This window comes from Esox lucius, chromosome 20 (genome assembly GCF_011004845.1).
Source record: "Esox lucius isolate fEsoLuc1 chromosome 20, fEsoLuc1.pri, whole genome shotgun sequence".
Taxonomy (NCBI): Eukaryota; Metazoa; Chordata; class Actinopteri; order Esociformes; family Esocidae; genus Esox; species Esox lucius.
Genome location: NC_047588.1, coordinates 42,885,389 through 42,900,491, shown reverse-complemented (window position 1 = coordinate 42,900,491; position 15,103 = coordinate 42,885,389). Strand labels below are relative to the sequence as shown.

The 15,103-nt window shown below is 40.4% G+C and overlaps 1 protein-coding gene across 1 annotated transcript; it reads left to right on the top strand.

The window, feature by feature from the left end:
- Positions 1 to 5,494: 5,494 nt before the first annotated feature.
- LOC105027963 lies at positions 5,495 to 14,851 on the top strand. Its single transcript, XM_029115532.2, has 7 exons — positions 5,495 to 5,593; positions 8,577 to 8,719; positions 9,447 to 9,627; positions 10,260 to 10,408; positions 13,426 to 13,476; positions 13,765 to 13,785; positions 13,969 to 14,851. Exons 1-7 carry the CDS (start codon positions 5,533 to 5,535, stop codon positions 14,065 to 14,067), a joined length of 705 nt encoding a protein of 234 aa, XP_028971365.2. The 5' UTR covers positions 5,495 to 5,532; the 3' UTR covers positions 14,068 to 14,851.
- The last annotated feature ends 252 nt before the right edge of the window (positions 14,852 to 15,103 follow it).

Below are 15,103 nucleotides of genomic sequence, written 5' to 3'. Positions count from 1 at the left end.
TTTTAAACTAAAAGATGTTGATAGTAGAACAGCTGTCCCAGAAGCTATTTCTGTTGATTATTTCCACGTAAATTTTATTGGGTCCGAGCTATTGAGCATTTTTTATTGAAAATTGCTTTACAAACTAGTAATAATTTCCTACATTGGAAAATTGGAAAATTGGTGGTAGAGCAGTTGTCCCTGAAGCTATATTGGTTGGTAATTTTGATAAGAGCTATTGCCATCTATATAAACAATTGACGATTTTCATTAACATGACCAGATAATGGTGCACTTTTAAGACGGTGCCTTAACCCTAGCATCATAATAAAGCAGTTTTCATGTTCTTTTCGGTTATATGGGAAACCAAGGGGTGTTGCTTGTTCGCAATCGCCAGCAGATTCAGAAAATGTATTTGCTGTCTTTCTGGCAGGTTCCGTTGTTGAGGTATTTCCGATCAAAGTCAGAATCTCGAATATAAAGCTGACTTCACTGCGGTTGAGCGTCTTGGCAGATTGATAAATCAGATAAAACCGTGGACGCGAGAACGCGATGCACCTGTCCTTATTTACACATGAATAGGTGCAGCCGAAATTATAATGACCATTTCTAATCTTCAAGTATGTTGATACTATAGGCATGAGTGACATAGGAAAAGCAAGGCACAGCAAGTTCATCTATCTAGCGCATTACATACACAAAGGCAATCTTACAAACGCATGAACAACAGAAATAAGATATCAAAATGTGAGAAGTGAAATATATAAATCATACATTAATACGGTAGTGTTACATTATTTAACATTTAGGTATGTTTGTATGTGATATATTCCTTGTCATCTACTTTTATAATAGCGATTATCATTAGTATAATTGCGGTTGTTGTTACTGAGGCCGTTATGATTGTTGTTTTTGATTTGATCTTACTCACGTTTCTTAAATGAGGGACAATATTTGTTTCATATGGTTTCGATATAAGCAAGGGCACAGTCTTATGTCTCATAATTAGAAGCCTTTAACTGCTAAGTGTTTTTCTACATTTACTGCTGGATGAAGGCTTGGCTGCTAGCAGTGGGTCTTTTAAAAGCCATCTAATGAGTTTCCACCCCCTCAGGCATCGTACACAAAATGATTTAGCCAAGTTACTTACTGCAGATGTATGAAATTCCAGATTCCTATTTTGTTTTTTTGTTTTTTAATTGAGCAACTATGGGTAATTGGCAACCCAAAATGTCCCATAATATATTTTAGAAACCTCAGGGATTCAGCTTAACTCTGGTTTTTATGGTTTTGTCTCTCATATTTTTAACAGTGAAGTGAGTATGTTGGATGCTTTACTGGCAGAGCATTCTAAACCAGACACAACAAATTATTTTGGGAGAATTTGGTGAAGACCAACTTTTCTGATACAGGATGCAGTTATGAGTATTATGAAGGTACATTCAATGACAACATGGCAACATGTTTGTTTGAATCCCTGAATTAGCTATCCAACCTCAGGGTAGGTTCATAAAGTGATGTGACCACTTCAATACAGCTTAAATTGTTTGCTTGGATGTTTAAACGAATAAAGGCTTGGGCACTTACATACGTTCAGACACTAGCTACCTAGTGTTTCACAAAGCATGAGGTGAATCAGCATGCTAGGATATCTCTTCATGTTTATCTCTTCCTGCTGGGATATCTCTTCCTGCTGGGATATCTCATCATGCTGTGATATCTCTTCCTGCTGGGATATCTCTTCATGTTTATCTCTTCCTGCTGGGATATCTCTTCCTGCTGGGATATCTCTTCATGCTGTGATATCTCTTCCTACTGGGATATCCCTTCATGCTGGGATATCTCTTCCTGCTGGGACATCTCTTCATGCTGTGATATCTCTTCATGATGTGATATCTCTTCATGCTGTGATATCTCTTCCTGCTGGGATATCTCTTCCTGCTGGGATATCTCTTCATGCTGTGATATCTCTTCATGCTAGGATATCTTCTTGCTGTGATATCTCTTCCTGCTGGGATATCTCTTCATGCTGTGATATCTCGTCATGCTGTGATATCTCTTCATGATGTGATATCTCTTCCTGCTGGGATATCTCTTCATGCTGGGATATCTCTTCCTGCTGGGATATCTGTAACTGGATCTGCAGTCGGCATCTCAACTCATCACCAATATTTCTTGTCAGTCAGAAAAATCCTAAAGCTCTTATTTTCTTCAGACCAGTTTAAATCACTCCATCACTCCTGCCTCAAGTAAATTTGTATGCAATCTTATAGAGAATAATGTTTAGGATTAATCACGTGATCAGAGCCCTAACTGATTACACCATTACACAAATAATCTACTTTGATCTAGCTTGAGTTTCTTCGTACCATAGTTGCAAGAACAACGGGCATATCAACCCTCAAAACCATTCTTAATAATGATCTTACATCAGTGTCTATCTGTTTCCCAAATGGTCCCCTAATCACTATGTAGGGTAAAACTTGGTGTTTTTTTACAAGGGGTTCCCATCAAATGTAATGCACCAGATAGGGAATAGTGAGTCGTTTGGTACTCTGTCTTTATCAGCTCTGTGTACGTGGCAGAATAACAGGATGTCATGCAGCGGGCCTGGGCTCAACACATTCTGTCTTCTAATGGCTGTGTTCCACTGATAGCTTTCCAGTCAAGGTAGAATAGAGTGAAATGAGTGGAGAAGAGTGGAAACACTGGCCACCGACCGCTCCGGACAGGCCAGGGAGAACTGTGTGAAGTCTTCCTTCCAGAGACTATGGAATGTCTACAGAAACACCTAAGGGGCATGCTAAATGTTTCCTCTGACCAGAACACAATGGGCCCAGGTTGAAAATGGTGTTACCTGTGACTGGAACACGATGGGCCCAGGTTGAAAATGGTGTTACCTGTGACTGGAACACGAAGGGCCCTGGTGAAAATTGTGTTACCTGTGACTGGAACACAATGGGCCCTGGTTGAAAATGGTGTTACCTGTGACTGGAACACAATGGGCCCTGGTTGAAAATGGTGTTACCTGTGACTGGAACACGATGGGCCCTGTTGAAAATGGTGTTACCTGTGACTGGAACACGGAGGGCCCTGGTGAAAATGGTGTTACCTGTGACTGGAACACGAAGGGCCCTTTTGAAAATGGTGTTACCTGTGACTGGAACACGATGGGCCCTGGTTGAAAATGGTGTTACCTGTGACTGGAACACAATGGGCCCTGATTGAAAATGGTGTTACCTGTGACTGAAACACGATGGGCCCTGATGAAAATAGTGTTACCTGTGACTGGAACACGAAGGGCCCTGGTGAAAATGGTGTTACCTGTGACTGGAACACGATGGGCCCTGGTGAAAATGATGTTACCTGTGACTTAAACACGATGGGCCCTGGTGAAAATGGTGTTACCTGTGACTGGAACACAATGGGCCCTGGTGTTACCTGTGACTGGAATACAATGGGCCCTGGTGAAAATGTGCCTGGAACACGAAAGGCCCTGGTGAAAATGGTGTTATCTGTGACTGGAACATGATGGGCCCTGGTTGAATGTAGGCAGGAGCATGTAAGGACTGTGCCTGTTTATTGCTGACTGGTTCTGTGGCAGCCTGACACTTCAGAGAAAAACACTCAACACAACAGGATGTGGAAGTAGAGATTCTGCTCACCTAGATTTAAATCAAAGTGAGGTTGTTTTCTGATGACTGAAAAAAGTCAGAAACTTTGTGGTTGTTTTCAACATGATGGTTCAGCAGTTAACCCTTGTGGAGAAATACTTGACCAGGGTTTCTGAAACCTCTTCAGTTCAAGACCCAAATAAGAAGACCAGGTTTTCTGAAAACTTTCAACTCAAGACCCAAATAAGACAAGTGGTTCTGAAACTTATTTCACTCAAGACTCAAGTAAAACGTCCAGGAGTTCTGAAATGTTTTCAACTCAAGACCCAAATCATCCTCTAAAATAAATTATAAATAATGTGTTCTCGTCAGTCTCATATGCCCTAGAGGCATGTTTGTCCCTACTGTGTTCAGATCAGTCTCATATGCCCTGGGCCCACGATGGTCTCTACTGTGTTCAGATCAGTCTCATATGCCCTGGGCCCATGATGGTCTCTACTGTGTTCAGATCAGTCTCATATGCCCTGGGCCCACGATGGTTTCTACTGTGTTCAGATCAGTCTCATATGCCCTGGGCCCACGATGGTCTCTAATGTGTTCAGATCAGTCTCATATGCCCTGGGCCCACGATGGTCTCTACTGTGTTCTGATCAGTCTTATATGCCCTGGGCCCATGATGGTCTCTACTGTGTTCAGATCAGTCTCATATGCCCTGGGCCCACGATGGTTTCTACTGTGTTCAGATCAGTCTCATATGCCCTGGGCCCACGATGGTCTCTACTGTGTTCAGATCAGTCTCATATGCCCTGGGCCCACGATGGTCTCTACTGTGTTCAGATCAGTCTCATATGCCCTGGGCCCACAATGGTCTCTACTGTGTTCTGATCAGTCTTATATGCCCTGGGCCCACGATGGTCTCTAATGTGTTCAGATCAGTCTCATATGCCCTGGGCCCACGATGGTCTCTACTGTGTTCAGATCAGTCTTATATGCCCTGGGCCCACGATGGTCTCTAATGTGTTCAGATCAGTCTTATATGCCCTGGGCCCACGATGGTCTCTACTGTGTTCTGATCAGTCTCATATGCCCTGGGCCCACGATGGTCTCTACTGTGTTCAGATCAGTCTTATATGCCCTGGGCCCACGATGGTCTCTAATGTGTTCAGATCAGTCTTATATGCCCTGGGCCCACAATGGTATCTACTGTGTTCTGATCAGTCTTATATGCCCTGGGCCCACGATGGTCTCTAATGTGTTCAGATCAGTCTTATATGCCCTGGGCCCACGATGGTCTCTACTGTGTTCTGATCAGTCTCATATGCCCTGGGCCCATGATGGTCTCTACTGTGTTCAGATCAGTCTTATATGCCCTGGGCCCACGATGGTCTCTACTGTGTTCTGATCAGTCTCATATGCCCTGGGCCCACGATGGTCTCTACTGTGTTCAGATCAGTCTCATATGCCCTGCGTCCATGATGGTCTCTACTGTGTTCTGATCAGTCACACATGCCCTGCGTCCAAGCTGGTCTGTAATAACCTATAGCCAAAGAACCTTCCACTAGAATAGCACTGTTCAACTTAGTAACAGAAAGGACATGTGGGCTTTTTTCATCACATCCACCTATAAATGAGACTTGACCCCGGGTTTGTGTTGCATGTTGTTCTGTATGTTAAAGTACTTTTCAGTATCATCATTTTTTTTTTTCAGTATGTTCTAAATGTTCTTTTTCTTTAATTTGGAATCAATAACTACGTGGCTTATAAGAAACCAACTTTACTATTTCCTGTCTGTGACCGACCAATGAAAAACAACACCAGACAAGGATGTGCCTCAATAGGAGGAGAGTTTGATTATTATGACTCAAGGTTTTCCTACTTGTTGTCACTTCTGAGTTGGCTTCTGTCAAAGTTACTTGCAAGTTGAAGAAGGAGAGCTGAAATGAGACTGGGACTCCTCTCAGTGGTTGCTTGTTTATTAACCCTCCTCTTCTCCTGTCATGGTGAGACATATTCTCCACTGTTATAATGTTTAGTTACTGGGAGATCGTTCCCATTTGTTCTATTAGATATAATGTGTTAATATGGTGAGAACATTCTATAATTTTTCTGTTAGACTATTTTCAGTGTGGTGAGACCATTCCTGTATGTTCCATTAGTTAATTTGACATGTGCAGTATTATCTTAAATTTAGATTGTAAGTGCATCTTAATAACGTCATAGTTCTAAACAAACACTTTCAACATCTTAATAACGTCCTAGTCCTAACCAAACACTTTCAACATCTTAATAACATCCTAGTCCTAACCAAACACTTTCAACATCTTAATAACATCCTAGTCCTAACCAAACACTTTCAACATCTTAATAATATCCTAGTCCTAACCAAACACTTTCAACATCTTAATAATATCCTAGTCCTAACCAAACACTTTCAACATCTTAATAATATCCTAGTCCTAAACAAATGCTTTTACAGTTTTACTCAATCCCTTTGGCTAATTTCTTTAAACAGTCTTAACATTCTCTAAACTGTAAGTGCAGAAGTCACAATTGTTTTATGGGACATCACAACTCTATGGGATGTCTGCAAAATGTAGTTATTGTGTCAAAACCTAGTTATTGTGTCAGTCAATTGGCCAATGCCACCAAAATGAAATGTTTTTTTACTCGTCGTGTGAGCCGTACTGGTCAAAATGTTTAGATGTTTTTTGACCATGGCAGTCAACCCTAGAAATGTCTGTTATTTATTTAAGTTTTGTTTTACTTTATTTTTGACACTGCTTACTGTACTACACAAGAATGTCCGTTTTGTCTAGCTGAATGCTATTGTGTATCGCCATGAGCTTTTTAGAAACCAGTCTCAACAATAGGTAAAAGTTTACTGGGAAAAGTCAACACTGTACAGTACTACTGTTTACAGAAAAAGGATATGCACATTTGTATGTATACAGTACATTTAGCAATTTTTTGTAGCAATGTGTTACATGTAAACTGAAAATTCACATTTACATGTCCATTTTTACACATATTATTTATCTTCCACTTGCATGTAAATGCTGTTCAGAGTTGGGATGTTCCTTCATGTTCCAAAATGGTAGTGATTGTGTTGTGGGTTAACTCCATATAAATGGTAGTGATTGTGTTGTGGGTTAACTCCATATAAATGGTAGTGATTGTGTTGTGGGTTAACTCCATATAAATGGTAGTGATTGTGTTGTGGGTTAACTCCATATAAATGGTAGTGACTGTGTTGTGGGTTAACTCCATATAAATGGTAGAGTTTGTGTTGTGGGTTAACTCCATATAAATGGTAGTGATTGTGTTGTGGGTTAACTCCATATAAATGGTAGTGAATGTGTTGTGGGTTAACTCCATATAAATGGTAGTGATTGTGTTGTTAAATCCATATAAATGGTAGTGATTGTGTTGTGGGTTAACTCCATATAAATGGTAGAGTTTGTGTTGTGGGTTAACTCCATATAAATGGTAGTGAATGTGTTCTGGGTTAACTCCATATAAATGGTAGTGACTGTGTTGTGGGTTAACTCCATATACATGGTAGTGATTGTGTTGTGGGTTAACTCCATATAAATGGTAGTGAATGTGTTGTGGGTTAACTCCATATAAATGGTAGTGACTGTGTTGTGGGTTAACTCCATATAAATGGTAGTGACTGTGTTGTGGGTTAACTCCATATAAATGGTAGAGTTTGTGTTGTGGGTTAACTCCATATAAATGGTCGTGATTGTGTTGTGGGTTAACTCCATATAAATGGTAGTGAATGTGTTGTGGGTTAACTCCATATAAATGGTAGTGATTGTGTTGTTAAATCCATATAAATGGTAGTGATTGTGTTGTTAAATCCATATAAATGGTAGTGACTGTGTTGTGGGCAAGCTGAATATATTCCAAACCCGATTGGTTGATAGTGATTCCTACTTCATGGATATTTAACCTGGCAGGTAGTTTGCCAATTTAGTAGACATCACAAACATTCCACATCATAGATATTTATGGATTGTACTTGTATGTCTGACAGGTTTTGATAATTGAATGGATCCTTTTGCATGTGATGACTCACATTATGAAAGAATGTTTAAGTTTAACGAGAAAGACAATTTCACTGAGAATCAACTCATCAGTTTTGATCAGCAAGCCATGTGCATGCAGGTATTATGCACATTTTAAAGAATTGTACTTACTCTTTTGCACACATGCCAAAACACGTGCCATTTGCTTAAATGAAAATAATTGTTCAGAGATTTGTACATACTGTTTAGAAAAAAGTAATTGTCATTTGCAAATTGAGCCAAAGCAATTGATAAAAACTGTAAAATGTGGTTGGCTGCCAGAAATACTGTATTACCCCTATATTTCAGATTCTACATTATGTTAAATTAACAGGATACAAAAGAAAGAAACTGTCAACAAAACAAAATTACTTGTCGCGTTTCCCGACGACAGTGCAACAGCATTAGGAATAATACCAGACATACATAAGGTACTTAATCAATAAATAATAATAATAAATATGGTAACGTTAATAAGGGTACAGCTGATAAAGACAAGTGTTTAGTATATATTTCCAGGTGTTACAGGTGGTGTAATGGAGACGTTTATATTAAAGTAAATAGTAGGGTGTGGCAAGAATGTGTGTGGGTGTGGCAAGAATGTATGTGGGTGTGGCAAGAATGAATGTGGGTGTGGCATAAATGTGTGTGGGTGTGTGTGTCTGTGGGTGAGTGTTTGTGAGTTCAGTCAGTCTGGTTCAAGTGTCGCCGATGGAAATATACGGAGCCTGTTGGTACACACACACGTCTGTCTCAAACAGACGTCATCTGTCCGGTGATGGGAAGACGAAACAAACACGTTGCTGTCCTTAATAATAATAATAAATATTTAAAGCTTTTTTTCAAATGTCCATCTATACAAATCTGCCTCCAATGTGACCGAACCGTCGTCATGTATTTGATCTCCTCACAGGTGTTCGGGTGTTCCAGCCTAAGACCCAGAGAATGAACCAAGATGACACGGTGTCCATCATCTGTGAACTCAGAGAACCAAAACAGCACAATGTCAAGGACGTCAGGCTAAACCAACTTCTCCCGCCTAAGATGATCTGTCAGGTGAAGAACCGGTTGGTTATCAGAGCATAGTCTGTTAGGTTGAAGAACCTGTTGGTTATCAGAGCATAGTCTATCAGGTTGAAGAACCTGTTGGCGTTCTGTCAGATGAAAAACATCACAGCGGTGTCAGTCAGGTGAAGAACATCAAAGCGTTGTCAGTCAGGTGAAGAACATCACAGCGGTGTCAGTCAGGTGAAGAACATCACAGCTGTGTCAGTCAGGTGAAGAACATCAAAGCGTTGTCAGTCAGGTGAAGAACATCACAGCGGTGTCAGTCAGGTAAAGAACATCACAGCGGTGTCAGTCAGGTGAAAAACATCACAGCTGTGTCAGTCAGGTGAAGAACATCACAGCGGTGTCAGTCAGGTGAAGAACATCACAGCGTTGTCAGTCAGGTAAAGAACATCACAGCGGTGTCAGTCAGGTGAAGAACATCACAGCAGTGTCAGTCAGGTGAAGAACATCACAGCGGTGTCAGTCAGGTAAAGAACATCACAGCGGTGTCAGTCAGGTGAAGAACATCACAGCTGTGTCAGTCAGGTGAAGAACATCACAGCGGTGTCAGTCAGGTGAAGAACATATGTTGACGAATGCAGAAATAAAGCACTGAGGAGGAGCAACAGTCAGTGATCTTCTCTCATTCTCAGTCTGTGGGTTTTTATCACTGTGACATGTATTCTGAAGTTTAGGATGCAGCTCATCGATCTGCCCTTCCATCTCTGTAAAGGTGAATGGCACACAGCCAAACTGCACCTGGATGAAGATTACAGAGGACCAGTACAAATTCACGTTACATAACTTGAAGCTCGATGAAGCTGGGTATTTGTTGCAGTGTGAGTTCACCATAAACCACCCTGCTGGGAATTTTGAAACAATACGGTCGCAAACATCAACCAATCTGCTACCAGGTCAGTATGTTAAACTAGTGGTTTAGGGCACTACATTGGACCAGGGTCTATGGGACTCTGGGTGACAACTAGCACACTATGCAGGGAATAGGGTGCCATGTGAGATGCTTAGATTTTGGTGGTTTACATAGAATAACAATTATACACATCTGTCGGACAGGATGTTGAGTGAGTGTCCTGAATCTCTTTGGGCAATGAAGATCTCATGGCACTGGTCAAAACATTTAACCCCCAGTGTCCTGGCTACAATCCCCATGTGGCCATCATATCGTCATAAATATCCTTGGCTTCCAATTGGCTCATTATGCCGCTCCCCTACCCCAAGGAACCAAAATCTAAAGCCAGGTAGAGGATAACAACGTCAGCTGAATGAACAAAAACTGCAAATGTTTGAAAGTGAATTGAGCCTGTAGGAATTAGGTGGCTGTACTATCAACTAACATTATTGGTAACAACTGATGTACTTAATGATGTAGAAGGACTAATTTAATCGCTAACACCAGCGGGCACCTGTTTTGGTTGAATTTTAGAAGGAGAATGCGGCTGTTTGAACCATGAACAGAAGTTCCCTTTGAAATATTTACCTGTATTTGTGTGCTGACTTGGTTATTGACATGCGTGTTGTTTCCCAGCTGACACAGAGACGGCTCAGCTCTCTGACAGCCCTCCTTGTATCAAAGAGCCAGAGCGGTCCAACCTTCTGCAGTGGATAGTGATTGGCATGGCCGCGTTCCTCTGTTTCTACAGCTCCCTGATCACCTTCTTCTATATCAGGCTACGGGTGAGTATTCAGCGCTACAGCAGATCGACAACCAAATGTGCAATGATGGGCACCCATATGAACAATATGGGTAGAAGGCATTGAATATTATAAATATAATTAGTGTAATACGCCTATGAATGGTACATACAAAATAATATTCCAATGTACATTAAATGTACATGGAAAGACATCAGAGCATCTGGAATGTTCATGTGTGATCAGTATGATCATGGATCAGTGTTACTGGTTGAGGAGCCTTATGGCCTGAGAGAAAAAACTGTTTGTGAGTCTAGAAGTGTGTGCTCTGATGCTCCGGTAGCATCTACCAGGCGACAGCAGTGTGAACAGACCAAAGCCTGGGTGGCTGTGATCTTTGATGATGTTCTGTGCTTTCCTCAGGCATCATGTATGGTAGATGCCTTGCACGGATGGAAGATGGCAGCCTATGACGCGCTCCACTATATTTTGCTATATAGAGTCATATGAAAATGTTTTGGCACCCCTCTGAGGCTGCATAATAATTTACTCTGTCGTCACAGAAAATGATCACAGTGGCATGCCATTAATTTTCTAATAAAAGCTGAGTACTGGGGTATTTTCCAGACAAGGAGTTTTAGTGTAGCAATATTAAGTTGTATGAAATTAAAACAGATGTGAAAAATAGGCTATGCAAAAATGTGGGCACCCTTGTCATTTTGTTGATTTGAATACCTGTAACTACTTAGCACTGATTAATTGGAATACACAATTGGTTTGGTGAACTCATTAAGCTTTGAACTTCATAGACAAGTGCATCCAATCATGAAAAAAAGTATTTAAGGTAGCCAATTGCAAGTTTTTGTTCTCTTTGACTCTCCTCTGGATCGTGGCAACATGGGGGCCTCAAAATAACTCTCAAATTACCTGAAAACAAAGATTGTTCAACATTATGGTTTAGGGGAAGGCTACAAAAAGCTATCACAGAGATTTAAGTTCTCAGTGTCCACTATGAGGAACATAGTGAGGAAATGGAAGACCACAGGCACAGTTCTTGTTAAGGCCAGAAGTGGCAGGCCAAGTAAAATATCGGAGAGGCAAAGGCGAAGGATGGTGAGAACGGTGAAAAACAGCCCACAGACCACCTCCAAAGACCTACAACATCATCTTGCTGCAGATGGTGTCACTGTGCATCGTTCAACAATTCAGTGCACTTTGCACAAGGAGAAGCTGTACGAGAGAGTGATGCGGAAGAAGCCTTTTCTGCACACACGCTACAAACAGAGTCACTTGAGGTATGCAAATGCACATTGGGACAAGCCAGCTTCATTTTGGAATAAGGTGCTGTGGACTGATGAAACAAAGACTGAGTAATTTGGTCATAACAAGGGGCGTTATGCATGGCGGCAAAAGAACACAGAGTTCCAAGAAAAACACTTGCTACCCACAGTAAAATTTGGTGGAGGTTCCATCATGCTGTGGGGCTGTGTAGGCAGTGCCGGTACTGGGAATCTTGTTAAAGTTGAGGGTCGCATGGATTCCACTCTATCAACAGATTCTTGAGAATAATGTTGAAGAATCAGTCACAAAGTTGAAGTTATGCCGGGGCTGGATATTTCAACAAGACAACGACCCAAAACACTGCTCAAAATCTACCCGGGCATTTATGCAGAGGAACAAGTACAATGTTCGGGAATGGCCATCCCAGTCCCCAGACCTGAATATCATTGAGAATCTGTGGGATGATTTGAAGTGGGCTGTCCATGCTCGGCAACCATCAAACCTAACTGAACTGCAGATGTTTTGTAAGGAGGAATGTTCCAAAATACCTTCATCCAGAAACCAGACACTCATTAGAGGCTATAGGAAGCGTCTAAAGGCTGTTATCTTTGCAAAAGGAGGATCTACTAAATATTGATGTGATTTTTCAGTTGGGATGCACCTGTCTAATTTCATTTTGATGCATATTGCGCATTTTCTGTTCATCCAATAAACCTAATTTCACTGCTGAGATATTGCTGTGTCCATAAGTTAATTGATAGATCAAAATGAAATCGCTGATCCAAACACCCAATTATTTATAAATGAAAATCATGGAAATTGTCAGGGGTGCCCAAACTTTTTCATATGACTGTATATGCTAAATATATATATAGATAGATAGATATATTGCTAGATCAGTAAATCATAAATACTGACCTAGCAATGTGGCCCTCATATCGTCATAACTATCCTTGGCTTCCAATTGGCTCATTATGCCGCTCCCCTACTCCAAGGAACCAAAATCTAAAGCCAGGTAGAGGATAACAACGTCAGCTAAATGAACAAAAACTGCAAATGTTTGAGAAGTGAATCGAGCCTGTAGGAATTAGGTGGCTGTACTATCAACCAACATTACAACTGTTATTTAAAGTACTTAATGATGTAGAAGGACTAATTTAGTCTCTAACACCCGCGGGCACCTGTTTGCTTGAATTCAAATAGATATATTGCTAGGTCAGTATATCACAAACACATTTCTTCCAGGTCGCATTTTGGTTGAAAGAAATGTGCAATGCGAATGTTGGTTCAGGATTTTGACAACTTGTTTCGATTTGGGTTGTGAAGCCAAAACAGTTAAGGAACCACCACTGATAAACAACTGCAATGTTAGGAGTCCTATCTAGTGAATGACAGCACAGTGGAAGTCATCAGGTAACAGAAGTATCCTGTAGAGTCATGTATTAGGTGCACCCTGGGGACAACCTTCAATCAATGTGCTTGAAAAAATGGATCCTGTCTCACAGGGTATCCAGATAAATCTAGCTCAAAAAGGGGTTTTATTCATTTACTGCTGTGCACCTGTGCTGGGCAGACTGGATTTCATTGGCTCTACTCTCCAATCCTTAGAGTAAATGTTTTTCAGAGCTGGTGGTAATCTTCTATGATTAAGTGGGTGTTTTGGGGTCATTCTTCTATGATTAAGTGGATGTTTTTGGGGTCATTCTTCTATGATTAAGTGGATGATTTTGGGGTCATTCTTCTATGATTAACTGGGTGTTTTGGGGTCATTTTTTCAGGTCATACGGTCTGAGGAGCTGTATGATTCACTGACATACGTCCACATGCAGGTGGGGAAAACATTTTTTCATGATAAAACAAGCGTAGTGCTGAACTAGTCTTGACTTGTGTTCTGGAAACGACACCTTAATGGCGAATTGCTGCCTTAAATGAAAGCTCTTACATTAAATACAGCTGTTGCCACATAATTACACATTTATGTAAGTAAGAATTCTATTTTGCACCAGTGGATCGTATGCATCAACCTTTCATAAATATAATATATTATTGTATAAATATAATATATATTCAACAATGACCATTTGGAAATAATTGATGTTTCTGTTCTATTTCCTCAGCCCAACCAGGTAGAAGCCATGGTAAGCATACTTGAAATCCCGAAGATTTCAAAAAATATTCTATTCAGCACTATAAAGTATCCTAATGTATATACATTTCCAATCTAGTTTAGAAACACATTTTTGATACACTAAACCTCAGATATATCTCAGCATACTTTCAAAATGTTAAAGGTTCAAGTTGATGATGATCTTATTCCTCAGAGGGCAAGAGTAGATGCTGCGAACAACCCCACCTACGTGGACATGAGGAAGATTCCGTTCGGAAACTCAAGATCCAACCACTCCAAACTTCATTACTAAGGAAGTAAAGAGGCCATCAAATGATTAAGAAGCGTCAACCTAATGAATAAAGCACGCTGGCAAAATGTGTACTTTTATACTACAGGTACAATGCTTTACTGGGCTATTATTATAGAAAGACTTTACAACGTCCTGTGCTTCCTGCTCTTCTTTCAGACATGTTGATTGTATTATATTTGAAAGGGCTGCTTATTATTAACCTGGCTGACACTTGACTTCAAGTTCTGGAAAGGGTGTTTTATTGTTTTTTATGAAAGGGATAGGCTCTCATTCTTCAAAGCGGCGGCTTCCCCATTTCGAAATAAACGAATCATGATTGATGTCACACTCAGGCGTCCCTCCACGAAACAAATTGTAATGTTCACTCCCATAATCGCATAACCATTGATAATTAATAAGAACCAAACAAAACGCTCCCGCATTTTCTGAGTGGATACTGTGGTTCCAATCGGTGAGTTAATGCACTCCCCGCGCTGTGAGGAACGTGGGTCATGTCAGCCAGGCTAGTTTTTTACGTTCAAATGGAAAAATAGTTTTAATTAATAAAATGTTCTGATTGTTATGTTTAAATGGACCATCTATTTCAACATACCTAAAATGGGAAAGACATCTGGAAACACTTGGCATTTACGTTAATGTAATGCGCGGGTGTGCCAAATAGAGAATAGCAAAATTTTCTGGGAAAAAAATATTGTTTTTCAAATACACTTTAAATAAAAATGTTTTTTTAAAACAACAAAGTTCTATGTTGTGCTAGCATGTGTTATCACTAAAAGGAAAAAAAGACCACTATATAACTGTATATTGTATGTTATTTATTTAATTTTGTCGCTGTTTTTAATGGTTTATAATTAAATGCATTGAAACAGCAAAAACAGGACCGGACAATACATATTGACAAAATAAATAGGGACAACACACATTGACAAAATAAATAGGGACAACACACATTGACAAAATAAATAGGGACAACACACATAAAATAAACAGACAGATCGGCTGCTCAGCATGTGAACTGATCACATAGAAGGCTGAT